Source organism: Talpa occidentalis, unplaced genomic scaffold (genome assembly GCF_014898055.3).
Source record: "Talpa occidentalis isolate TD23 unplaced genomic scaffold, MPIMG_talOcc4v2.1 talOcc4.7, whole genome shotgun sequence".
In the NCBI taxonomy this organism is placed as follows: domain Eukaryota; kingdom Metazoa; phylum Chordata; class Mammalia; order Eulipotyphla; family Talpidae; genus Talpa; species Talpa occidentalis.
In genome coordinates, this window is record NW_023605083.1 from 9251334 (window position 1) to 9263771 (window position 12438).

General features: G+C 40.8%; 1 protein-coding gene across 1 annotated transcript; it reads right to left on the minus strand.

The window, feature by feature from the left end:
* Positions 1-1672: 1672 nt before the first annotated feature.
* LOC119232339 (olfactory receptor 50-like) lies at positions 1673-10299 on the minus strand. The gene is made up of 2 exons (XM_037494338.1): positions 9795-10299; positions 1673-2604 (listed from the first exon to the last, which is right to left on the minus strand). Exons 1-2 carry the CDS (start codon positions 10297-10299, stop codon positions 1673-1675), a joined length of 1437 nt encoding a protein of 478 aa, XP_037350235.1.
* Positions 10300-12438: the final 2139 nt, after the last annotated feature.

Sequence of the window (12438 nt, forward strand, 5' to 3'; positions counted from 1 at the left end):
CCGCAGCCCTTGTAGCGCTGGTTCTATCCCCGGCCGCTGGTGAGGGTCTCACATGGTGCGCAGACCTCTCCTGCCATGCCCGCTGCTCCCCTCAGCAGTGTATTTCATCAGGCTGCCTGTTCTGTTCCCCGCTCTGTCTCTGGTGAATCCTCTCACCCTCCTGCACTTCTGACTGTACCGAGTGCTTATATAAATAAATAAATAAATCTTAAAAAAAATATAAATGTTTTATAGTGTCACAATGAAATATTACACAATATGGTTGAATTTCACAAGGACATTAGACAACAAAACAAAATCTAGAGAAATGAGTATAGATTATTCCATTTATATATAATTTTAAAGCAGGCAAAATTGAAGGATCAATATAGAAGGGTTGTAATAAGCATTCCCCTTTTTTTTATAAGAGTATTTTTTTAAAATTTTATTTATTTACTTATACAAGAACTGGGGTACAGGGCACATGCGCAGGAGTGTGAGAGGATTCACCAGAGACAGAGCAGGGAACAGAGCAGCAGGCAGACTGATGAAACACACTGCTGAGGGGAGCAGCAGGCGAGACAGGAGAGGTCTGCCGCTCCATGTGGGAGCATCACTGGCTAGCCGGAATCAAACAGGCGCTGCAGAGGCTGCGGACAGCTTCACAGTGCTGCGCTCAACTGCCTGTGCCACCGGGGGAGGCCCAAATCTTGCCATTTGTAATGACATGGATGGGAACAGAGGGGATTATGCTAAGCAAAATAAGCCAGAAGGATCAAGACAAATATCAGATGACTTCATTCATATGTGAAATTGAAAATACAAAACACAGGAACAAGCAAAACCAAACCAACCCAAAGGACACAGAAACATCAATTCCAAAGAACACCTGCACCCCTATGTTTATAGCAGCACTATTTACAATAGCTAAGCTTTGGAAACAGCCCAAATGCCCAAAAATAGATGACTGGATCAAGAAGATGTGGTACATATACACCATGGAATATTACTCAGCATTCAAAAAAGATAAACACATGCAATTTGCAGCAACATGGATGGCGCTGGAAGGGATCATGCTCAGCGAAATAAGCCAAAAAGAAAAAGAAAAATACCGGATGGTCTCACTCATAGCAGGAATCTAGAAAACTTAAATAAGAGACCAGGAAAATGAATAACTATAAGAAAGTGAAAATCAAAATCAACAAAAAACTATGAACCAGAGACACTTTTTGGGGGGCAGGGGGCGGGAGGGGAGGGATTGGGGTCAGAATGGGGGGGCTGCAATTGTATGGGGAATATAAAATAAAATTTATTATTTAAAAAAAAAAAAAAGAAATCTGACTCCAAAACTTTGGTTACCAGCAGGAGAGGGTATGTGGGTATGTGGTAGCATCAAGTGTGTGTGGGGGGTGATGTACAGGTCCAAGGTACTATGGTGGGGAATTTTTGTGCTTTGATGGTGGGCTCAATGTGATAACATACATTTGTGGGGTTGTGAAACTATACCTCTAAAATATATACAGTGTTGCAAATGAACATTACAGCAAAAGCATAATTTTAAAAAAGGAAAAATAGAGAAAAAAGAGTGCCATAACAAAATTCAGTAAGAAACATCTATTCAGAGAAGAAGTGATACTCATGTTGCATGTGTAGGGTGAAGTAGGTCTTATGTCCAATATGAGGAAAATAATGCTCATCTTGGTGTAAATATTCCTTTAGTGAGGATGTTTCCTAGAGCGCCTTTCATGTCCCGATTCCTCAGACTGTAGATGAAAGGATTAAGCATGGGGGTGACCAGTGTGTACAGTACCGCCACGATCATATCCTTCTCATTGGAGTTATTGGATGAAGGTAAAAAGTACAGACTGATAATTGATCCATAGTACAGAGACACCACAGAGAGGTGGGAGCCACAAGTGGACAAAGCTTTGCAGATTCCCTTGGTGGAGGGGACCTTCAGGATGGTGGCTCCAATGCGGCCATAAGAGACCAGGATGCAGATGAATGGCACAGTAATGACCATCTCTCCCACAGTGAGAATAACCAGCTCATTGACTGTGGTGTCTGAGCTGGACAGCTTGAGTAAGGCAGAGAGGTCACAGAAGAAGTGGGGGATAATGTTGTCTCCATAAAAGGAGAGACGGGCCAGAAGAAGGGTATGCAAAAGGGCACTAGCAACAGACAGGACCCAGGACACAATTACCAAGAGGAAGCACAGGTTCTGACTCATGATGGTGGTGTAGTGGAGGGGATGGCAGATGGCCACATACCTGTCATAGGCCATGGAGGTGAGAAGGAAGCTGTCAATATCAGCAAAGAATAAGAAGAAATATACCTGGGAAACACACCCAGCATATGAGATGGATTGGCTCTGTGTCTGCATGTTAAAAAGCATCTTTGGAGCTGTGACTGATGATAAAGAGATGTCGGTGAGGGCCAAGTGGCTGAGGAAGAAGTACATGGGGGTGTGGAGACGCGAGTCCAGCCTGATGAGCAGGATGATGAGCAGGTTGCCCAGCACTGTGGTCAGGTACATGACCAGGAACAGGATGTAGAATAAGCCTTGTTTCTCTGGCCTGATGGGGAGCCCCAGAAGGAGAAATTCAGATACACTGCTCTGATTGTCTTTCATGGTTGTCTTTTTTGCTGGAGAGGAAACGTGAAATAATTATGATGATCACATAATGTACCATGGTTTGAACTAATCATTGCATGAATTTTAACCTTTATAGTGCATGCTTTTTGCTCCATTGATGGGCAAGTGATGGCTTGACATCAGGATATTATGTGTTCGTTTAGAAACCAATTCAATATTTTGGTGAAACTATGAAACAACAGAATAATTATCAGATCCAATCAGTATTAAACAAGAGAAGTCCAGAGTTGCTGGCAGAAATCTGAGATTAGGAAGCTAAGGTGTAAGCATAGGTCATAACTAGTTACTAGAAAAAACTAGTAGAGACTGCACATTGGTCTGTTGACCCTCATGACCTTGTGCATTCCTCCTACACAAGCTTTGGTTAATGTTCTTTGCCCATGGATTCAATTGAGATAAGGCAGAACAAACCCTGACTGCTCTAGATGACACCAGCTGTCCAGATTTGGACAATTGATGGGACATCATGTGCTAACTTTTTAAGACAAGGGCATTAATGACTAGAGTCTATCGATAACTTAAAGATCTAGTGAAATAACTCTTGAGTAAGTCATCAATTCCCTCTTTAACTTAATTCCTCCCACTCCTTAACATTTTTAGTCTACCATAAATCTTTCTAAAGGAATTTTTAAGGACTGTGTAGAGAAATATCCACTTCTCTTTCACACCACATCATTTTCAGTCTAAACAGATCACTTTTAGTCACGTTCTTGGAAGACCAAGAAATACTTTGGTTTTTCCAGCCCTCTCCTGGATCTGTCAAGGAATAAGTTGTTGTAATGTCTGTCCATCATAGTTGTCAAATAACACCTTCCTTTTCAAAATTTCTAGTCTAGGTTTTATGCCAGTGGTTCATAATGAATATTTACTTGTCATTTTCTAACATGTATACTGTGCTACTATATTTCACTCTTTCTAAGAGTATGCAGGTTGCATACTCATGGTTCTGCCCATGTGAACAGAACATTGTAGTCTCTTCACCAAAATATAGAGCCACTGTATAAAGATTTATATACAGGTCTTGCACCTTGAAATCCAAGAAAGTGCTTTCCTATAAATTTCACCATTCATCTTAGATGAATGATGTGCCAATTCTCCCTTTTTGATATCTCTACATTTGCCACATTTTTCAGTCCACTAAATTAAAAATCCTGTTAACTTGATTATCTAAAATGAATTACACATTCAGAGTTGTCAGTATTTACCACATTAATAGTAATTAATTTGTCACAATGAAAGTGCTAATAGCTGTCAGATGGGCATTTAAGTTGTTTCTGGCATTTTTTATTTCCAACAATACTTTATTAATTCTTTAAAAATGTCATGTTTATATGCATTTTACACATTAGCATATATGCAACAACATATATGTTATAGGATAAATTCTTAGGAATGGGGTTAGAGGAGATACATTTATACATAGATGTAGATATACACACATATATATATACACACACGCATATATACACACACACACATATAAAATCTTCACAATTTTGGTAGATATTGTTAAATTCCAAGAAGTTAATGTGGTGAGGAAGACTTTTCTTACAGATTCTTTAAAATGTATCCTGAATACTAAGCATCTGTAAAGTGCATATAAGTTGGCTTTCTAGTAAGGACAGTGATGCTTGAAGTCTAGAAAAAATTCAAAAGCATGGTCAGAAAATTATGAGGTTGGGGAATGATCTAGAGTCAGTTGATAAAGCCTTTTCTACTGTGGTGAAAGTTTTTATTCTATTTTCAGAAAATTGAACACCCATGAAAAGGGTATAAGTGAATGAATGCAAAAAAATAAAATCGTTTGTTGGTATGGAACAGACGATAGCAAGGAAGATGGTCAGCAGGAGTCTTTATAAGAGGCTATTACACTAGTTCAGTGTAAAACAATACCTGCCTACACCTAAATCATGGCAGCAAATATGAAGATAATTACAGATTTGTGATAAAATTGTATATTGGAAGATAAGGAGATTTTTTTGACATTCTCTCAAAATTTTAAGATTCAGCCACGATAAATTATTCTAATGTCTGTTACACCTGATGTGAGGAGTGGCATAACCATGTTAATGCACAGTAGCACACACTGCACACACACTGATCATGCTACTGAACATAGATTCTTTTGCTCTAACAGTGCCTCTTGGATGATTAGCACGTACCTTCAGCTACAAGGCATGGGCAGGTTCTTCCATTTCTCTCTAGAAGACACAGAATGCAGTGAAGAGGTGGAGTTTCCAAGTGTCTTAAAGATGCATTTTAAAAGGGAGACGAATTGACAGTTCAAATAAGAGATGTAGCGACACACACTTGTTTACAACTCCTGAGCAATGAGCATTTCGTGAGCTGTGGGCTCTTACTTTACAAATCATGGAGAGGACCCTTGAGGAAACCCCTTGTCCAGCTCCAAATTGGAGACAAACAGAAAGTAATTGCTTCATTGCCTTTGCTTCCCTTGAGGGGAGAACTGCTTGTTGATAGCAGCAAGAGGAGAGTTCACCCCTGGAGGAATTCTATTTTCTTTTTTAATTTGAAATTTTATTTAATTTTAATTTACATTGCAAAAACCAAATTCTGTGTCTCATGTGAATGTGAGGAATTCTATTTTCATCAGAAAGCAGGTGCTAAAAACTTCGTGGTTGACAATGCATTTTGCTTTTCTGTTGCCATTGAGGATGATGTGATTGAGTCCATGACAGACTAAACTGGAGGTTGATTGTGTTGACCAAAGTCTGTTTCTGTGCCCGTGCCCTTTCAAGAGCAGCAGAGACACTCAAATACGTACACTCTCTGAAAAAGAATGAGAAAATGTATTATTTATTTATCAGTTTCTAAATAAAACTTTATTGATTTATCTTTCACTTAATTATATAATTTCAGGAATACAGTTTCACACTTCAATGTGTGCACATGCTTCACTCTCCTTCGAGCAAAGTTCCAGGACTGATACACCATCACGTTAGTCCCCTGCCTTTTGTCACTACCACCCAATGACAACCATCATATTTTTCCAGGTCTTATCTAAGAGCTATTTTTATTTTTATTTTTTAAAATTTTATTTTTATATTCCCCATACAATTGCAACCCCCTTATTTTGACCCTAATCCCTCCTTTCCCCATACCCCCCCATAGTGTGTCTCTGGTTCATAGTTGTTGATTTTGATTTTTTCTTTCTTATAGTTATTCTAAGAGCTATTTTTATTATGTTTGTTGGCTTGTTTTCATAGTTACTTACATTCCACAAATGAGTGAACCCATCTGGTAATTTTCTGACTTACTTCATTTAGTAAAATCACCTCAAGATCTATCCGTGTTGTCTCCAAAGGCACTGTTTCATTGTTTTTAGTAGGCAAGTGGGATTACTTCGAGTATATTTATACCAGTTGTTTGTTTTTGGGCATTTAGGTTGATTCCCTATCCTGGTTATTGTGAATAATGCTCTTATGAACATTAGGGTGCATAAATCTTTTCATACTAGTGTTTTCAAATTCTTTGGACAAATGTCTAGGAATGGGGTTGCTAGCACCACTGTTGGATAATATAGGTTTTCCATTTTAGTTGTTTAAGGAATCTCTAGACTGTTTGTGAATGCATGTTCTTTTTTCTCCACACCTTTTCCAACACCCCACACTTTTTCCAGTCTTTTTGATTGACCATTCAAGAGTAAGAGAATTTAAATCTCACTATGAGACATCCACACCTGAGAGAATGGAATATAATTTCTAGCTTGGTCTCCTACCTAAAAGCTATGGAGTAAGTAAGCATTGTCTTGGTGCTTTACTTTATCAAAAATACCAGTGAATAACCATTCAAGATGTGCTTTGTAGAAAACATTTTACACAATGAACTCCAGACTCATTGTAATCCTATACAGCTCCATTCTTACAAGCCAGTTGGAAGATGAATATCATGTGCAGCTTATTTGAGGTGAACATATGTTACTATTCATAAGTGTTATAATTTGTTCTTTTCTGTGTTAAAACCAGTCGTACTGGAACTTCTATTTGAGTGAAGCAGTTTTCTGAGATCTTTAGACTTCAAAAATGGTTTCCAAGTGCTATAGTTCATAGTTGATAATGTTGCCCTGATTATAATGCTACACCTGACCAGCCCGTTTTGTTGAAGAGTTGACAAAGTCTTTCTCAAACCAAGTACTTCATTCTTTCCCTACTTATGTGGAGATAAAAATAAGATCCATATCTTTGAAAGGTTTATTATTTGACTAATTAATAGGAGATAGCCAACAGGCCTATGAAAAAATGCTAATCATCACTTATCAGGGAAATGAAAATCAAAATCACAAGATACTACCTCACGCCTGTGTAACTGGCCCATATAAAAAAGACAAGAACCATGTTGGGCCTATGGAGATGTTCTCCTGGGGTAGAGGAGGGTGGACACTACTTTGTTGTTTCCTTCTGCCTAGTTCCAAGTCACTGGTAAACCCCAGAAGAAGCTCGTACACTGTTCTGTAGCCCAGTAAAATCAGACTAAGAAACAGAGACCTTACAAAATACCACTTAAGAAATCTTAAGTAATTTCTGGTGCTTTGGAGCTGAGAAACAGGCCCAAATCATCCTGGTCCCCCATCAGATCCTGAGAGGGGTCATTAAGTGCTTCAGAACTATGGACAGAGGCAACAGACTGTTCCCTCCTTTGTAAGAGATTCATGAAGCACTGAGTGCCAGAACAGTGCATTGAACAGAGCAGATCTTACCCTCTTTGTTCTAATAGTCTTGATGTTCCAGGGATGTGGGTCATGGGAGAAGCACAGAGAAGTATATCAACCAACTGAAGAAGGCTGGTAAGACTGCTTATTAGTGGCTATTTGTCAGCCCTTACCCAGTGACAAGTCCTATCACTTCAGGAAAGCCAGGGTGGGGCTGCCCTCTGTATGGGCAGGAGGTGGCAGAGGCACCCAACACTTGCACAGGGGTGCTGTGGAAGAGTAGTGTGGGGGGACAGGCCGCAACAGTGCATTTTGGCATATAGCTGGAGTCTTGCTTTTTTTCTCTCAATATTTCATCTCTACAGTTCACAGTAATATGGCATCTAATTGGGCTATAATATTCCTTATGTAAAATAACCACATTTTTCTATAGCACCTTTTAGTGATTTTTTTTCTGTCATTATGAACAGTGTTCCTATAAATCTATTCTGTGTTTTCAGTTGTACATGTGCAAGGTTCCTTTGGGATATAAGCCTGTGTTTCAGTAAACTTTGCAATCCTTTGGGGATACTGGCAGCCTAGAATTGTCTCTGATTGTTACAGCACCATGGGACTCAGAGCTGGTCTACAGAGCCAGGGATCAGGGTATGTCCCTCTTTCTCCAGTTCAGGATCTCTAATTGGTAAATTCATGAAGCAGGGAAGGCTTGTTGTAATGCAATCCAAATGCATATAACCATAATATGAGTTTACTGGGGGGTGGGGGAGAGGGAACCCACATTATAACATGAATATCAGCAATGTGGGGAAGACAATAAACCTCTTGACAAAGTTCAGAGACTGGCACATATAGTGGACAGGCAGCCTGGGGGGTTCCTGGAACCCACCCACCCGCAGAAAGAGTCCCCACTTCAGGGATACTCAGCAAACCTTGGAGAGAGACACTTTTTTTTTTTTTAAAGATTTATTTATTTATTTGTTTGTTTATTTATACAAGCACTGGGTACAGTCAGAAGCGCGGGAGGGTGAGAGAATTCACCAGAGCCAGAGCGGGGAGCAGAGCAGGCAGAAGGACCAAGTACACTGCTGAGGGGAGCAGCGGGTGGCAGGAGAGGTCTGCGTGCCATGTGGGACCCTCCTCCAGTGGCCGGGGAGCAGCCGGGGATCAAACCGGCCCTGCAGAGGCTGTGGGCAGCTTCGCAACCCAGTGCTCAACCACTGCGCCACCGGGGAGGCCCGAGAGAGACACTTTTGATTAAACTTAAAATAACCCGGTGAAAGCTATAACATGAAAATGTTGTAAACATAAAAGTATACAAATAATTAAAATGCAAGCAAAAGTAAATCTGGATTTCTGATTAAGGTCACTTAAAAAATAAATTCAGGGCCTCCCCAGTGGCTCAGTGGTTGAGCACTGCACTGCGAAGCTGTCCTCAGTCTCTGCAATGCTGGTTTGATTCCTTGCCGGCCAGGGAGAACCCCACATGGCACAGTGGACTTCTCCGGCCTCACCCGCTGCTCCCCTCAGCAGTGTCTTTGGTCCATCTGCCTGTTCTGCTCCCGCTCTGGCTCTGGTGAATTCTCTTACCCTCCTACGCTCTGACCTGTACCCCAGTTCTTGTATCAATAAATCTTTAAAAAAAAGTAAATTCATAGTGTATTACTGAAACAGACACAAAAATAAAATTGTGAACCTACTTGAACAAGTATTTTTGTTATTCTGAGAAGGGGAAATGCTTTGATACGAAAAAAGACCGTAAACTATCCAGTAAAAAAATAACAGTGAAAATGTGTCTACAGAAGAATTTGAATGCCTGCAAGACAATAGGAACTATATAAAAAGGAAAAACTTCAGTAAAGATGACTGTGCCATTATGATTATAAAACCTTCCCCCCCAGGCTCTCTATGACAAAGAAAAAAATTAAACAGAAATGACTAAGCTACATTCAAGCTAAGTCAGACAGAAGAAAGATGAATACATTAACATTCATTTAAAAACAATTATTCAGAAAGGAAATGATGATCCAGAAAACGTTATACGGGAAAACAATGCTCATCTTGGAAAAAATACTCCTTTGCTGAGTATTTTTCCTAGAGCTCCTTTCATGTCCCGATTCCTTAGACTGTAGATGAAAGGGTTTAGCATGGGGGTGACCAGTGTATACAGTACTGCCACGATCATGTCCTTCTCATTGGAGTTACCGGATGAGGGTAAAAAGTACAGACCAACAATTGGTCCGTAGTACAGAGACACCACGGAGAGGTGGGAGCCACAGGTGGACAAGGCTTTGCAGATTCCCTTGGTGGAGGGGACCTTCAGGATGGTGGCTCCAATGCGGCCATAAGAAACCAGGATGCACATGAATGGTACGGCAATGACCACCACTCCCACAGTGAGAATAACCAACTCATTGACTGTGGTATCTGAGCTGGACAGCTTAAGTAAGGTGGAGAGATCACAGAAGAAGTGGGGGATAAGGATATCTCCACAGAAGGAGAGACGGGCCAGGAGGAGGGTGTGCAAAAGGGAATTGGTAGAGGAGAGGACCCAGGACACTACAACTAGCAGGAAGCACAGGCTCTGATTCATGATGGTGGTATAGTGGAGGGGGTGGCAGATGGCCATGTACCTGTCATAGGCCATGGAGGTGAGAAGGAGACTGTCCAGACACCCAAGCATTAAGAAGAAATACACCTGGGAAACACACCCAGCATATGCGATAGATTGGCTCTGTGTCTTCATATTAAACAGCATCTTTGGGGCTGTGACTGATGAGAAAGAGATGTCGGTCAGGGCCAGGTAGCTGAGGAAGAAGTACATGGGGGTGTGGAGGCGCGAGTCCAGCCTGATGAGCAGGATGATGAGCAGGTTCCCCAGCACTGTGGTCAGGTACATGCCCAGGAACAGAGCAAAGAACAGGCCCTGCTTCTCTGGATAGATGGGAAGCCCCAGGAGGAGGAACTCGGACACACTGCTCTGATTATCCCTCCTCATGGTCTCTTTTGCTGGAGATGAAAAGAGATGGAAATGTGAAAGAATGAAACATCATTTTGCCTATAACATTATTGAATATAGTTTTGAACTAGTCAGTACATGAATTTTAGCTTAAATAGTTCCTGCTTTTTGCCCTACTAATGGGCAAGCGATGGTCTGATATATTGTGTCCATCAAGAAACTAATATAATCTTTTTTGGAGAAATCATGAAGAAGTTGAATGATGATCAGATCAGGTCAGGATCAAGCAAGAGGAGTTCATGAGTTAATGACAGAAATCTGAAATTTGTAATTAGCAAGTCTAGGTCAGAACCAGTTACTACGAACAGTAATGGAGGTCCTCAAATGGGTCAGTTGGCTTTTCTTAACCTTCCCACTTATCTCACACTGACTTGGATAATGTGTTGTTTCCATGAGTTGAATGAGATAGGCAACCTCTAGATCACACAGCAGTCTGGATTTGGAGAATTGGTTAATATCATGTTATTGGTTAAAGCAGTAGCACTCACTGGACTCTGTGTCAATAAATGAAAGATCTAGTGAAACACCTCGTAAAAAGACCATCCTTTAAGTCCTTCCTTTAAGGTAATTCATTGCCTCTCCTTAACAGTTTTAGTCTATCATCAATCTTTTTTTTTTAAAGATTTATTTTATTTATGCATACAAGAGCTGGGGTATAGGCTAGAGGTAGAAAAAAAATATTTTTCCCCAGCCTCTCAAAAATTTATGGTTCAACTGTGATGAATTACTCCACATGGTAATGTCTGGTATACTCTGGTGTGAGAATGGTCCAGCCATGCTAGAATACAAGTAATATAGACTGGACACGCATGCGTGTGCAGCCACACTACTGAATGTAAATTCTTTTTTTCTGACAGTGCCTCTTGGGTGATGAGCACGTACCTTCAGCTATAAGACATGGGCAGTTCTTCCATTTCGCTCTAGAAGACATAGATACAGTGATGCAAGTGAAGTCTCTAAGGGTTTCAAAGATGCATTGTCACAAGAAGAGCTGTCAGCTCAGAACTAAGAGGAGATATAAATCAACACATACTTGTTTATAACTCCTGAGCAGTGAGCAATGCTTGAGCAGTGGGTTCTAGCTTTTCAATGCCTGGAGAGGACCCTCGAGGGCATCCCCACCCAGCTCCAAATTAGACACAAACAGAAAATAATTGCTCTGTTGTCCTTGCTTCCCTTGAGGGGGAACTGCTTGTTGATAGCAGCAAGAGGAGAGTTCATCCCTGGAGGAATTCTGCTTTCATCACATAGCTGGTACTAAAAGTTGGTGGTTCACAAAGCATTTTGCTTTTTCCGTTGTCATTGAGGAGGATGTGATTCAGACTCCATGACAGGCCAAAGTGGAGGTTGATTTTATAAACTAAAAGCTAGTTCTGCCCTCCCCATGCCATTTAAAGAGCAGCAGAAACACTCAAATACTTACATTCTCTTAGCAAAAAGAGTGAGAGAATTTGTATTCCATCACAATCCCTGGACCTGGAGAAAGGAATAGTTTCTCTAAATCGTGTTCTCCTGCCCAGAAGCTATGGAGTCAGCATTGTCTTGGTGCAAGTTCATCAAAATAGCCATGAATAGCCATTTAAGATATCTATACCTATGCACTCAATTCCTTACCAAATTCAGATTTATTGCAATCATGTCCAGTTCCATTTCTTCCAAGAAGGTAGAATATGAATATAGTGTACTTATAATTTGAGGTGAACATATGTAAGTAATCATAAGTGTTATTAATTTGTTCTGCTTTGTGTTAATATCAGTCTGTATTTGGAACTGGTACTGGGATGAGGATGTCTTATAATAGGCTTAGTCTTCAGAAATGGTTTTCAGGTACTATGGCTCGTGGCTCATGCTATGGTTCAGGCAACAACTGTTGCCCTGGTTACAATGCTACAGCTGACCTGCCTGTTTTTTTAAAAATCCAAAGCTGGCGGTGGGCGGAGCAACATGGCGGCGAGGAGACGCTGCGAGTAAGATCTCCCATTAAAAAAAGTTAATAGGGAGGAAAAGCGGCAGGTCCCAGTGAGAACTGGGACACGGAAGATAAACAGACGACTCCAGCAAACTGCCCGAAGAAGAAAGTTGCCATAAAAGAGGACGAGAAGGGAGGGAAGCACAGAA